Source organism: Camellia sinensis, chromosome 2, assembly GCF_055761805.1.
Source record: "Camellia sinensis isolate YWXY chromosome 2, ASM5576180v1, whole genome shotgun sequence".
NCBI lineage: Eukaryota > Viridiplantae > Streptophyta > Magnoliopsida > Ericales > Theaceae > Camellia > Camellia sinensis.
The window spans coordinates 171,553,442-171,569,749 of record NC_138962.1 but is presented as its reverse complement, the minus strand read 5'-3'; the positions used below and the strand labels follow the sequence as shown (position 1 = coordinate 171,569,749).

Here is a 16,308-nt window from a genome sequence, read left to right as displayed (position 1 = left end):
TTTCTCTCTTTCTTGCCTTTGTTGTAGAAAAACCAGAGTCCAGGGGCAGAAAGTGGTCGGCCGACCAGGTTTTCTAGTAGGCCGACCACCTTTTTTGGTTTCACCATGAGGGGTGGTCGGCAGGTATTTCCCAAGTCAAGAGCTGGTCGGCAGCCTTCCCTAGGTGGAGTTTCAACCTCCTGGAGCTTTGTGTAAGTTTCTGAAATTAGCTACCAACAATGGCGAGACAAGGCATCGCGATGGAATTTACCGACAAAGCGCATCGAGCATGCATGCATTCATTGTCATCCAAAACAGAGCCAGGGCAGTCCATTTGCATGCCAGTTTATAGCTTACTTAGCTAATTTGTTAGTTAGTTAGTGGTTGTGTAATAATTAGCTGTAATTCGTTATTCATTTCGGACTGTATTATTTATTCGGACCCCCCGAGCGAGGGCACAAACTGTAATAAATGTGCATGTGTGTGATGTATGTCTTCCAATCCCACGTCGTTCTTCCTTTTATTTACCAGCGTATGATGGTTAGATTAGGGCATGTTTCAATTAGCATACAGTATGATAGCATGTTTGCATTCATTTATCTGTCTTGCATGCACCGGGCTCGACGCATCATACTAACTGCATTTGTATTTCAATTCCAAGTTGAATACATGTTAGCTATGGCATCATCATATGCCATCTTAAAATAGCCGAGCCTATTGTAGTAGCATTTTGCATGTGTTGCATTAGGCATTCCAGCATAGTTAGGATCATGCATGGATCTCTAACATAGTTTTTTGTTTTGGCTTGGAGTACTCGGTAAGTGTTTATGCTTTAGCATCCTTGCATGCGTGTGAGTGACTGCCATGATAGCATGCTTACCATGAGGCTATGTGCTTATATGATATAACTGCCTAAATGCCTGTGGGTGAAGGTTGGGTTATTTGAATTGGAACAATTCCTTAATTGTGAGTTTTAAGCTCACTAGATAGTGGCAAAATCATGTTTTGTAAGCCCATCCGAGGGTGGCAGATCCACGTCTTAGCCTACTTACGGGTAGCACCATCAAACCATTTTCAAAACAAACATGAGATGCTTTGTTCCAATTCAGGCGACCCAGTCTATACTTGTATGATGTGCGCATCACATAGTAAATCTAGGCTAATAACCTGAATAAGAACGCATAGTGTTTTCAAAACCCGATATCATGGTTAGTAGAGGCCGATCTTTGATCGGGCGAGTGGGGGTGCTCACGAAGTGACCTTCCCCAATCGTACCCAAGTTCCCGAGCCGAGACAACTTTGGTGATGACGGACACGTGGCCTTAGGCAACGAGTCAGGATTTCCTAAATTTTCCAAAATAAAAATATTTAGGTGGCGACTCTGTATCTGGCAAAGCAGTCCATGTTTGGCACTTCTTTCAAAAAATCTGTTTTCAAAAATGATTTTCCGGATTTGGACTCTTTGATGATTTCATCGGTCTTGCATTGCACTCTGCGAGATTAGATACAGGACCGTGACATTGAGTCCTGAACTGTAGTGAGCCCAATGAGCAAAACAAAGAGGATTTCCTCCCGAGACGTTCGGGGATGTCTACAGACCCCTTCAACTGGTCAAACAAATCATCTATACGAGGTAGTGGTACTTGTTCTTAACAATTACCCGGTTCAACATTCGGTAATTAATACAAATTCGCAACATGCCATCCTTCTTCTTGGCAAAGAGAGTCGGTGCTCCCCAAGGCGAAGTGCTAGGGCTGATGAATCCCTTATCTAGCAATTATTGGAGTTGAATCTTCAACTCGGTGAGTGCAAATCTATACGGTGCCATTGAAATTAGTGTCGTACCAGGCACTAAATCAATAGAGAATTCAATCTCACAGTGAGGTGGCAAACTAGTGATGTGAGAACCTGCATTTAATTATTCTTATATATATATATATATATATCAGTATATAAGTTAGTTTTAAATTAATCCATAACAAAAACATTGTTAAGAATAATAATTTTGTGGGTTTTCAATATTTATTATTTATAATTTATTTTAATAAGGATTTAACATAATAATTATCCTTACTAAATACCTTAGTTAAAAACCTTAGTTAATTAATTTTAAGAAACCTACACAAATACACACACACACACACACACAAATCAGATTTTCGGTGGCAATGTTAGGTGACACTTGTATGCATGCATGTTATTGTAGGATATAGGCTCTCGTTATATCTCTTGGGATTAGAAAATTTGATGGGACTAAATAGAATGATTAGAAAAGAGAGAGAGAGAGTCGCAGGTAAGGGATCCATATTTATACATACATACAGTTTACATTTCCTTATCGAACTAATTGGAGGGAATTCTGTGAGTAAGCTAAGCCAAGTAAGGAAAAGAAGAAGAGTAGAAGATTAAAGAAGATATAATTTTTCCTACCATTTCATCAACCCATTTCAATCCTATTACGAAGTAAAAAATCCTCTCAACCCTTTCATTCTTTTTAATTGTTAAACTTTCAGATTTGTGTTCATAGCTAAGATTTTAGATAAATTCTTGTTTATAGTTGTATGCAAATTTGTTATTTGTATATTAAATATTTGAATGTTATTTTTATATTAGTAGCCTTAAAATCATGATATAATTGTGGAAGTAGACTTGCATATGTAGTTTATGCCATTAAAGAGATGATTGAATAATTTATTTGGTCTGATTATATGATTCTTAAATATGCCAGAAAGTTATACTAATTTTTAGACAATTTTATATACAAAATTTTGAGATTATTTCTTCTACAAACTTGTTTAAGAATAATGTCTAGTTCATTTAGGAATTTTTGTAACAATTATTCTAGCTTTGTAGGAATTTATACAAAATTTTAATTAAATCAGGAAATATAGACAGATTTTACTGTATGTTTGAAAAATCATTAAAAATCCTATATTAAACCAAATCTGGTAATTTCTAAATAAAAAATAAATTTTGAGAAGTCTAATTTCATAATAAATTTTTATATTATGGAATTTATTTATAAATTTAAGTATGGAATTAATTTAAGAAAATGTAATAAATCTATATCATAAACTTTCTTGGAATTTTACAAAATTATTTATAACTCATTTTTAGGAAATGCTTTCTCAAAAATGACCATAACATGTTTATTGAATATTCTATAGATGTTCACGAATTTTAGAATTGTAGAAATAATTTATTTATAATTTTAATTACAACAAGTATATTCTGAAAATTTCTGAGCAGATTGAGAAGGAACCAAAATTATTATTTTAATTATTTATTTGGACTAAAATTATATATTGTGCTGGCTTAATTAGTTATATCTGTTAAATTAGTAGTTCATGTATGTGTGTGATTGTTGTTCATTTTTAAGTATTTAAAAATTATCATTCATACTGTGGTTTTATTTAACTATTTATTATAATTTTGTACATTGGTTGATTATTGTAGAACATATGTGTAATATTTCTGTTAGAAATTTTAATGAAATAGTATAACACTTATGGTGAGTGAAATTTTTTAATTATTTGTGATTAATACAAAAAATAAAAAAGATGATTAACGGCATGTATAAAATTAATGATTGAGGGTTAATACCAGTAATTCAGGGTGAGCCTTGGTTTTTGATAATTTTTACATAATTGTGTTGTGAAATCCCTAAGATGACACGGGAGTTACCATTTTTCGGTATTCGGCTTTGGAATAAAGATGGATGTACGGATGGCATGCAGGGAGGCTACATACCCTTGGCAGACCGTTCCCTTGGGACAAACCACGAATGCCACGGTTTCGGTAATTAACTCTGGATGTGGGCATCATTGGTAGTTTTTGAATATTTGACCAATGTGAGTTTTCAAATAAAAAATATATGTTTGGGATAACTTTTTAAATTTTTACGAAAAGATGTGTAATAAAATATTGTAGTAAAATTAAAATGACCATTTTACCCTTTTGACTTTTTGACTTTTTAAGTAGTTGGATTCAGCTTGCTTGTTTTTATTTTTCAGAAAACACTTTTCAGAAAATTTTACTTTCTTATTTTTCGTATTTTTTTTACTGAATTTTTTTAATATTTTAAGCAATTTTTTTACTTTTTAGACACACCTAACATACATACACCTAAAAAGTAAAAAAATTGTAAAAAAATTCTTTTAAAAATTCACTAAATACCAAAAATATAAAAAAAATACAAGAATTCAGTACATTTTTTTATATTTTTATGTATTTATTATTTTTTAAAAATATTTTTTCACAAATTTTTTACTTTTTAGATACATCTAACTAAGGTGCATCTAAAAAAGTAAAAAAAATGTTTAAAATTTAAAAAATATTCACTAAAAACAAAAGAATAAGAAAACCAAAAAAACTCAATTTTCAAAAAACTTAATATAGAAAACTCAAACCAAACACACTGAACAATTTTCCCTTATGACTTCCCCCACAAGCTACCCTTGAACAGTATAGACTTTTTAACTTTTTTAGTAACTTTTTAACTTTTTTAATTTACCCCAAATAAGGCCTAATCGTGGCCATAGCTTAGTGGTTGGTAAGAAAATCTTTTTAGTTAGATTTTGAGTGTTACTTAAAATATTAAAATTATTGAAATTATTTTAATGACTGTTATATTATCATACTATTAATTCCATCATTTTTTCTTAATTGTCATGATTATTAATCTGATTATTTTCTTTTAAAAAGAATGTTAGGTCGATTATGTTTTCTTACTGTGTTGCAAAACTCATGGCATATATTTTTGTCGCCCTTGGCATTTTATGCCAGATTTTGATGAGGAAGGAATGGAAGCTGAAATTGGAGCTGCTACTAACATAGAACCGTGGCTAACTTGAAATCATGACTTTAGCAACATAAAATTTTACTATCTTATGTATTAGTGATTAAGGATATTATAATGTTGTTTAATGTTGGATATGAACTTTTAAATGTGTGTGTGTGTGTGTGTGTGTGTGTGTGTGTGTGTGTGTGTTGTTGTTGTTGTTGTTAAACTTACATTTGTGTGAGAATTTAAATTTTCCTATTAAGATGTTAAATTTTTAATTTAATAAGTTATTTTGTTTTTTAAATTCTCTTGATGTCCTAAAAATTTTGGGGTGTCACAAGTGAGGACCTCAGGAAAGACATCCGGGTATTCACATACTAACCTTAGCAACTCTACTCAGACCACGCCACTTTTAACACCCAAGAATGTAGCAAGAAGGAGATTATGCTCGCTCCGACCACGCAGATCACACATTGCCAACAAAGCTCTATCAACTCCGTCCCCCAGGAAATAAAAATAATCACCACTCAAGGTGCACGTTGTGACTCTCTGACGGTAATTGTCTATAATGGCCCAATAATATGACAACCAATCCATGCCAAAAATAACATGAAAACTCAACATGTCAATCAACACAAAGGCAAAAAAAAGTCGACGACCGGCAACCTCTATCTCACAACCCCGACATCTTTGGTCTAAGACAACCTCACCACTAACAGGTGACTCTACCCTAAGTGGAGATACTAACTGAGCCACTTCTAACCCCAATGCTGATACGAATGCAGATGAAATGAAAGAAGGGGATGCACCAATATCAATCAACACATTAACAATAGAGTTACACAATAAGAAGTTACCTTTCACTACCGAAGGTGCTGACAACAAATCTGGCGTAGTAACAGCATACACAAGCCCCATAGGTTTTTACTTTACCTACTCACCCCTCGGAGCATAAGTCTGATACATTGATGGAGCCGAAGAGGCTCCCTAATTGGCCCTCGAGGCCTATGCAAATGGTGTAAGCTGATGGCCTTGTGTCTACCTTGAACCAGACGCACTAGATATGCCACTCGACTGAAGGCAAAATCTTCTCACATGCCCTGATTGCCCACACTGATAACAGGTAGGCGACTGCCCTCTCCTCTGATTCTGGCTCTGAGAACGAGCCGCAGACAGTGCAAACTGTTGCCCTCCTTCTCTCTACGAGCAAACTAAGGACTTGTAGCCCAGCTGACCACACTTAAAGCAAGTGATCCCTCTCTGACCACCTCTTCCTGACCCATAACTCGGTATAGGAAAATTAGATCTAGACTGTGCTCCCTAGGACTACTGTAGGGTGGAACCCTTCTGCCTCTTGTTACCCGAGTCTCCCCCTGAACCTCTTGACTCCTCTGTCTAAAGCCCCTTATCCACTCTTCCTCCGACTAAATCACAGTCTCAAGATAAGCCGCCACCTCCACAAGACGTCCATAGTTCCGAATTATAGACCCAACCACTTTTAAAGGAGCTCGGTCCTCAATCTCTTCTCGAACTCAATGTAATAACGTTCCTCTGTCATTACAAGTTTCAATGCATACCTCGACAAACTGGTAAAGGCAGCATCAAACTCGACCACTGATGTGTTAAGCTGCTTGAGATTCATAAATTGATCTCTCAACTTCTCCCTAGTAGTAGGAGGTAAGAACTTGTCCTAGAAGGCGTTGACAAAGGCCTCCCAAGTCACCCCAATGCGCCCACGCTCGTACTTCCACCACTGACCCGCATCTTCCTTCAGTTGGAAGGATGCCAAGGTCACTCTCAACACGTCGTCCTTGATGCCAAGCATCTCGAACATCTTTACCATCTACTCTAGCCATTCATCCGCCTTTAGTGGCTCCTTTGGATCCCCCAAAAGTTCATCCGGATTAGACCGGAAGAACTCTTCTTAAAAAATGACGGCCCTGTCTCAACAACATGGTCCTGGACTTGATTCTTAGCTCTGAGAATGTCCATAAATTCCCGCAAAGCTCTGGCCATTTATCGAGCTAAAGCATCCATGGCCTGCTAACCAACTGATTTGGCCACGTTGGCCCGACCAACCCCTTCCTCCAATGCCAAAATATCATTCGGTAATGGCACTTCTTGTCGTCTAGGCCTACCATGCCTACCACCACTATGTCCACGTCCTAACATCCTAATTAAGGTAACACAAGATATTAGCACATTTATAAGTGTATCGAAACTCACTCACTCATGTCCTAATGCGGTGGACAACAATTAATTCATTCTACATAAGCACGTAGTCATATAAACATATATGAATTACCTTTCTAGATAATGATCGTCCCGCGACGTCACTAGAGTTCCAGTTAGAAATAACAGTGATCAACTGCTCTTCTAATAGGACTTCTAGACACTTGTAGACCCAAGCAATATCTTAGAAATTAAATTTCATACCCACTTGGTCACATAAGCATGTTATCACATAGAATACCAGGTTATTTCTAATTTTAACTAGTGAGATAACCCATTGTGGTAAAAATCACATTCCACGATCGCAAAGTATTCAAACCCGATAGTTCTGATACCAAGTTATAATGTCCTGAAAATATAACAATAATTCATCCAATGACAATTATTAAATAACACCACAATTCTGAACATAGTATCCTTCCATTTACATGTTTCCGTTGTACAAAAGGTAACATATGCAGTTATACATTCATAAGTTTTAACCCTGAATTTATAGCATTTGCCATAAGTAAACAATATGAAATAAAAGTTAAACAAATAAAGTAATGCCCTATTGGCTACAACTTTCCAAGACGATACTTGGTTACAACAAAAGTGAGTTTGAAACTCAATACAAATAAAACTCTAGGCTTGAACAAAAATAATTACAACTATAACAAAAAAAGCTCTTGGCTCTAAGTCCTCCCAAGCTACGGCCTTGGCGGAAGCATATCATCAGCACCTAAAAATGGTTTTCCACATAGGGTGAGCCAAAACTTAGTAGAGATACTCTATCACAGTGTATGAATCTTAACAACGCTATAAGGTGAATGTATATGCAATGCTTATGTCAAAAGATTTTATATCTCTTTCAAAAACCATGCAATGCCGAATTTATAACACAATTCATGAAATCAATTCCTTTACAATAGAAAACAGGATAGTGGATACAGCATTGGGAATCTCTAGGTACGTGTCTGCAAGTAGACTATACAAGCATTACCAATTGTCATTTTTACCGGTAATAACCGAAAGGCTCGGCACTTAACCACACGGGTTTCTAGACTTTCACCAAGGATACACAGGCCAGCAATAATACTACAACCACGCCCCTTACACAGATTCACCAAGGTATTCACCCATTTTTTTTCAAAATAATATACATTTTCAATGTGTTAAGTATGCTCGATGCTCAATGCAAATGGATGATAAATTAGTTTCAATTCTCCTAATTCTCATGCAATTTCTACAACAATCATAGCTATCCTCCACCGATAGCCCAAAACAGATATCTCTAAACAGATAGATAATTTCCAATAAAGATAACCTTTCCAAAATTTCAAGATGGGAGTGATAATGCATATCCAACTCCACCACCACCACCACCACCATCATCATCATCATCATCATCATCATCATCATTCCAATCTCATAAAATCCAACATTATTTCCATTTCCTCTTTACAAAATCAATTATTCATATTTTAGGGCAAAATCCCTTTTTCTTTATAAATCAACTCTAAGGATAAAATCTACCATTTTATCACAACTCAACCATATTCTCAATTCCACAACCATTTTTAAGAATTCATTTAAAAACCCTTCTTTTGATTTCAAAATCAAAACCCTAAATTTTTATCTAAAAATTCTCAATATCAAGATTTCTTTAAAAAAACAAATAGCCGAGTTAAAAACCGTATTAAAGTGCGGAGAAATCCCTACCTCAAAGACAAAAATCAAGAAGAACAAAGGTTGAAACTCGACGAAGCCGAAAATGAATTTTGTTCCGATCAAATTTTGGCGTGCTCTACCTTGTTCTCCAAAGGACAAGGGTTGAAAAACCACTAGATCAAGGTTTATTTGAGGTTTAAAAATGTTTTCTAGAGAGAGAGGGAGGAAATATGAGATTTTAGAATGTTTAGAGAGAGAGAGAGAGAGAGAGAGAGAGAATGACTCAAAAAGTGACTTTTCAGAACTTACATACGCGCAGATCGCTCGAGCGCAGGAATGGTCGCTCGAGCGACCAGACACAACAAGTGAGACCACTTGAGCGAACAAAGTGACCGCTCGAGCGAAGAATACCACCTCCCAGTACTTTGTAGGCCTACAAAAGTACTGAGAGTTCCAAAACACCGCTTAAGTGCAAGAAAAACCACTTGAGCCAAGACCGCTCAAGCGCAAGAAACACTGCTCGAGCGAGGAATGCTATACTTTTAATAGTTTTGCAAACCTGCAAAAGTAATGAAAGTTCTCAAAGTTTACTTGAGCGAGCAAGCCAAAAATTGGGTAGCAACTGTTTTGAAAAACTAACTCCCCAATCTGTTTCAAACGTAACCAAGACACTCCAATAACCCAACTCAACAAGGAATGAGACGAAAGAAGACATGAGCAACCATCAAGACAAAGAATCTCAGATCCAAAACAATGAACGGCTCGGGTGTATATTAGAATTGTTATACTTAGCATGATTTTAAAATTAAAGCCTTGTTTGGCATCTACTATATAATCCATCTTTTTATCTTTTTATCTTTTTTCCATCACATCACCTCTCTACTTTTCTGCACATCTTTTCGTAAAAAGACAAAAAGTGCACTTTTTTAGTACACTCCAAACCAACAAGTTATTTAATATAATGACATTTAATTTTAATTTATCTTATAGCCATTCTTTTGGCCTTAAATGTTAGCTGTATGTTGGATCTTAACAAATTAAACCATTTAATCTATTTTTATATTACTCCAAATTAAAAATAAATATTTTTTTACAAACATATTAAACGGTACCCGTAACTTACTTTTTTAGATTTTACCGTATCGACGTACCTATATCGTACAACTACCAATACTCATACTGGTACATGTGTTTCATAGGTCTCAAATTATCTCGAGTCAATTATGAAGAAACATATTGAGCCGAAAATTTCTTAACTACTTACTTTATGTGTATGCGTTTGCACAATTGTAACTAATTTATTTTCCAAATTAATTTCAAAAGAATTGATTGAGTAATAGTAATTTCAAAATTGAGTGGGAAAAAAAATTTAAAATTTAATTATTGTCTAAAGTATACTCAACAGGATTAATACTCAATTTTTTGTATTTAAAATTTAATTTTTTATAAAAAATTTAGAGATAAGAAATTATTAATTAAATATTAAATATAGATATATTTTTTTAATATTTGGGGGTGGGCTAATTGATTTTCAAAGTATAGTTTAAGAGGTAAGATGGAATTCTAAATAAAGTTTGGTGTTACGGCAACAAGTTCTGTTTTATTATAAAAAGAATGTGATAGTATGAGTTAAATTGATCAAATAACAAAAATTTAAGAAATGAATTGATATTATACAAAATCTAAAAACCAAATTAAAAAATTTGTGAAGATTTAAGGAGTAAAATTATATTTCCACTCGTTTCGGAGTGACTTGATGAGAAAAGGTTTTCTAGACACATTCTTTTTGCATCTTATCATTTGTGGGTCTGTTGAAGCAGAGTAAATAATTAAGGGAAGTGAGAGAGAATTTTAGTGTTAGAGTTTTAATATGAGTTCTAGTGAAGTGTCAAATAAAAAAAGTATAAAAAAAATAAAAATATGTTAAAACAACACATCAGCATATGGGATTCACTATTAGAGCTCTCAAATAACAGTTCCCAAATATTATTGAATAATTAAATACAGAAAAAGGTGTGGAGCTTTTTCTTTTTCTTTTTCTGCATTGTTTTCCCTATTTTTCGGATTGTTAGTTAAAGACACAACAGAACAATATATACTTCTTGAAGCTTCATTTTCATTATTAAATTGTTCTGTGAACACCAAAGGCATTTGGAATTTTCTGAATCTTGCAATACTTGTTCTGTGAAGGGTTGATTTGGATGTGAGTTGGCTGTTAATTATTTTAATTTGAGGTGATGGATTTTTGAGTTTTTTTTTTTTTTATTTTTGTGAGAGAAAAAATGTAATGATTATGAGTTGAATGTGATATTTTGTCTTATTAGACTAAAAAATTTATTTTATTTTTTTTAACTATTTAATCAAAAAAACCTAAGATTTTTTCTTCCCAAACAAGCTCTAATTCACTGTGAGCACATTATTGGGTTGCAAAATTTTTGACTTTTGAACACATTACGGCCTAGTCTGGCAAGTGTTTGTTATAACTTAAAAGTTAAAAAGTTATTAAAAAATTAATAAATTAAAAATTTATACTAAAAAGTCAAAAAAAAAATTTCTTGCTACTTTTTGTATATCTTTTCGTAAAATATTAAAAAGTTATTCTAAACATACTAATTTTTTTATATCTTATTTTAGCCTAAAAAAACTAAAAAGTTACTAAAATAGTCTATTCCCAAACGAGGCCGTTACATCAAGAGTCTATTATTGTCATATGTGCATTTCTCACTTAGGATTCGTTTGGAAAGTGGGTTAACTTTTTGACTTTTTGACTTTTTGATTATTTTAGCCTAGGACTAAAAAGTCTCGTTTGGGAAGGACTTTTTGCTTTTTTGATTTTTTGTGAGATAGAATATAATGATTATGAGTTGAATGTGATGTTTTGTCTCATTGAGCTAAAAAATTTATTTTATTTTTTATTTTTTTATGATTATTTTAGTCAAAAAAATTCCAAATCCTCCCTTCCCAAACGAACCCTTAAAATAGTGCTTGATTTAAGAATTTAAAAAAAGATTTTAACAACAAATGACAGTGTAATATAAATAATATATATATATATATATATATCACTTAATTTTATATATTTTTCAAATTCTTTCTTAAATTCCTGAATAAATGACAGTCCAAATTGGTCTACAGTGCAATATTTTGGTCCTATCATTTCTTATCTCCAACAACCCCCTTCTTTTTTGCTTTTGAAAACCTACCCCTAGCCAATTAAAGTGAACCCTTTTTTCTTTTGTTGTGATTGCTATAATGCAAAGGAATTTTAATTGCATTTCGTAGAATTTTCAAAATATAATTTGAGAATAGGCGTTATATTTTGAGTTTGTAAGTTTTAAAATTATGATTTGAATGTGAAAAATTTGTTTAGTGAATAAGTTTTAAAAAGAATTTTGGATTGAGTGAGAATTTTTTGATGTAACATATGATATTTGATACAAAAACTTACAACTCATAACCAAACACACAACCCAAAATTCTATTCAAAACTCATAAAAAAATTTAAAAATACAGGAATTTTTTTTATTTGAAATATAAAAAATTACAAGTGCCAATTGTAAATATATATATATATATATATATTGCACTGTATTGATCAACTGACCGGACATCCGGAAGGACGACCAATTATCCCAAAATTTTCCGCCTTCAATAGAATTTTTAAAAGTGAATGTGAAATTAATTTTTAAAAACAGTAACCAAACATGACACAAAAATTAAAAAGTAAAAATACATTTTCAAAACTCTTTCAAACAGAGCATTTGCTATTCATAGATACCCAATTAATAAATGAATTTATTTATTTATTTAGTGATTGCTAGAATCCAAAGGAAAATTTTATCAATCTCTCCATCAATTTTTATAGGTATCATTTTAGACCCACAATAATAATTTAAATTATTATTCTCATAAATTTTGTAATGAAAATTATATGTATAAAAAATCAGCCATATTGGTTATTAATGAATAAATGAATGTATTGCATTCTATTTTATAAAATAAAAAGTTTTTTGGTTGTCCATTTATATATATATATATATATATATAAATTGTTCATTTGTTAATAATATTTGATAAAATTGAATTTTTGCACAATTTATTTTTACTGTTAGACCTACAATATGAATAATTCGAATCATTATTGTGAACTCAAGATAAGGCTCACAAAATAAAATATAAAACAAATATAAATAATTTTGATATTTAAGATAACCATTTCACTTTAGGAGTGTTTTGAAAAAATGATTAACAATTATTTTTTGATTTTTTTTAATTTTTTATGAAAAAAAATGAGTTAAAATTTAAAAAGTGACTTTTAACCTCTTTCAAAATTTAAGGTTTATTGAGTATCTCATGTATATAAAACATCATATTAATCGGACATTAATAATTATCTGATCGAATTACATTTATAATAAAAAAAATAAACAATAAATTTTTTTTTTTTTGAGAAATAACATAAAAAATATACAATCCGATCACATAATTATTGACACGCGATAAATATAATTTTGATAGATATGAAATAATTAATAAACCTTACAAAATGAATAATTTAAATTATAAAAATAAGTCCATAAAATCTAAAATTGAACGCACAGTAATAACCTCCTGTCCTTTATCGATCTATTTCTCAACCTATTTGTCAATCTATGTATTTATATCATTACTATCGATCCTCGCTGGCCTCTAATGTCGGCGACTTTTCAATGGACTCTTCCATAAATTTTACGAGATTTTGATGATGCTTCAGTGAGTAGTTGATGAGGGTCAGCGACTGACAATAATATGTGAGAGTAACAATACAAAGGAAAAAATAAAAATCCTTCAAAATGATTTTTTCTTCTTACTAATATATTTTATTACGAAAATGAGTTGGACCTCAGTGGAGGTGTTAGGGGTCTCCTTCCATTGGTCAAAAACTGTTTTTTTTTCTTTTTTTTTCATTGCCAGCCCCCCGTGGAGGTGGGAATACTGGGGTGCCTTCGTACTGGGAGTCCGAATCATGGCTCATTTTATTAATCACATCCTTATAAATAATACAAAACAATCACTGAACTTAATGGATATATACCCATAACAACTTATAACCTATTTTTTCAAATAAATATGAACCATAACTTTTATTTTCTATTCAGATTTTTTAATACATTTTTTTTTTGTCCGTATCCGTAGGATTGTTAGTTAAAGACAGAACAGAACATACGTTTCTTTTTTGATTCCCATTTGAGGAGCTAATCAACCATTCACAGGTGTCACTCCACCAGTCTCCCAAATTCCTATTTAAACCGTCTCTTTCATCACTTCATTTTCTTTATTTATTAAAGTGGACCAATACAAAAGTTGATTTCTACTGTGGCCTAAAGTACTAAACAAAAACAAAAAGAACATCAAATTATTGATATTGAGCATAGCAATATGGTATAGAAACATTTGAAGCATTGAGTTTGCTGAAATGGTGATTATAAGCCCTTTTCATACTACCATGTTGTTTGTTTTCCAACTTCTCTACTCCCTTTTCATCATCTCTTATTCAATGACTAATTCTATGAATCTGTCTTCTTCTCCAATCATCATCACTAAGAAAACTGAAGATAACCCTTTGCCTATCCAAACCCTCTTCAAGCTTCCTTCTCCAATTCCCAATTGGCCACCAGGTACCACTATAATCATCTTCTTTATCTTTGTATGATTTTCTATACATATATTGTGTTGATTTTTATTTTTATTTTTAATTTTGTTTCAAATTTTCAATTATAGGTGAAGGTTTTGCAAGTGGAACCATAGATCTAGGAGGACTAGAACTATGTCAAATAACATCTTTCACTCAAATTTGGGCAACCCATGAAGGCGGACCGGAGGGTCTCGGCGCAACGTTTTTCGAGCCATCTTCAATCCCTGAAGGGTTCTTTACGCTTGGATTCTATGGCCAACCCAACAATTCACCTCTATTTGGATCTGTTGTGGCCGCAAAAGATGTCATAGGTGAAGCCCTAAGGCCTCCAATTAACTACACTCTTGTTTGGAGCAGTGAGTCCTCAAAAATCAACCAAGATGGAAATGCCTATATCTGGCTGCCAATACCACCTGACGGTTATAAAGCGGTCGGTCATGTCATCACGAGTTCGCCTGACAAGCCTTCGCCCGATAAAATCAGGTGTGTTCGCTCAGATTTCACCGATGTCTGCGAAACCGACGCATTCATTTGGGGAGAGGATGCGAATGGGTTGAGTTTTTACGGTTTAAGACCAACAAATAGAGGAATTGGAGCTCTAGGCTTGTCTGCAGGTACTTTTGTAGCTCATAATGGTGTGAATAACACAATGCCCATAACCTGTTTGAAGAATGTCAATGGTAATTTGACTTCAATGCCTAACTTGAGTCAAATTCAAGCATTGGTTCAAGCTTACTCTCCAGTGATTTACTTTCACCCTGATGAGCAATACCTTCCCTCTTCAGTGAGTTGGTTTTTCCAAAATGGGGCATTGCTATACACAAAAGGGGATGAATCCAATCCTGTTGCAATTGAACCCACCGGCTCAAACCTCCCCCAAGGTGGTTCGAATGACGGTGCCTACTGGATCGACCTCCCGGTCGATCAAGCAGCCAAAGAACAGGTCAAGAAAGGGGATTTACAAGATGCAGGGGTTTATTTACATGTCAAACCGGTGCTTGGCACGACATTCACCGACATTGCTATGTGGGTTTTTTGCCCATTCAATGGGCCATCAAAGGCTAAAGTTGGGATAATCAATGTCTCATTAGGTAAGATTGGCGAGCATGTTGGTGATTGGGAACATGTGACACTAAGAATAAGCAATTTCAATGGTGAGCTCAAAAGTGTATACTTTTCACAGCATGGTGCAGGGGTATGGGTTGATGCACCAAATCTTGAGTTCCAAAGTGGGAACAAACTAGTGGCCTATGCAGCATTGCACAGTCATGCTATGAGCCCAAAGGCAGGAGTTGTGTTGCAAGGGAATGGGGGAATAGGTATAAAAATGGAGACAGGCAAGGGTAAAATGGTCTTTGACACTGGGTCAAAGTACTTGGTTGTTGGAGCTGAGTACTTGGGTTCAGAGGTGGTTGAACTGCCATGGTTGAACTATGCCAGGGAATGGGGTCCTAAACTTGACTATAGCATTGATGGTGAACTCAAGAAGGTTGAAAAATTGATACCAGGGTTTCTGAAAGCCAAGTTTGAAAAGATCGTTAGAGGGCTTCCTAGAGAGGTGTTAGGTGAGGAAGGGCCAACTGGTCCCGAGATGAAAAATAATTGGAATGGAGATGAAAATGTTTGATTCCATTTGTGAAAAAGAGACCAGATTCTCTTCAGTTGTATGAACTCGATATATAATCAATCTAATCAGGTGAGCTCGTTACATGACCCATTTTGATAGAATTGCTCATCTTCTATTTCTATGTCAGTAGATTTTTTATTAAAAAATTATGTTGATCTGATAACTACAACCATATAATTTGATCATATTTATTTTGTAATTTCCTTAGGTTGTGTTTAAATTTGGTTTAACATTTATAGAGGGAAAAAAAATTAAAGAAAAAAGATAAGTTAGGTAAAAGCTATTTTGTTAGAGCATCTCTAATGGTGAGATATAACAGCTGCCAAAGCTGTAATATAGCAACTTTGAGGAGAAAGGGTTCTC

At 33.6% G+C, this 16,308-nt stretch overlaps 1 protein-coding gene across 1 annotated transcript; it reads left to right on the top strand.

Moving 5' to 3' along the window:
- Positions 1–13,761: 13,761 nt before the first annotated feature.
- On the top strand, positions 13,762–16,046 carry LOC114256220 (hypothetical protein At1g04090). Its single transcript, XM_028195827.2, has 2 exons — positions 13,762–14,301; positions 14,405–16,046. The coding sequence occupies exons 1-2, from the start codon at positions 14,100–14,102 to the stop codon at positions 15,943–15,945; spliced, it is 1,743 nt and encodes a 580-aa protein (XP_028051628.2). The 5' UTR covers positions 13,762–14,099; the 3' UTR covers positions 15,946–16,046.
- Positions 16,047–16,308: the final 262 nt, after the last annotated feature.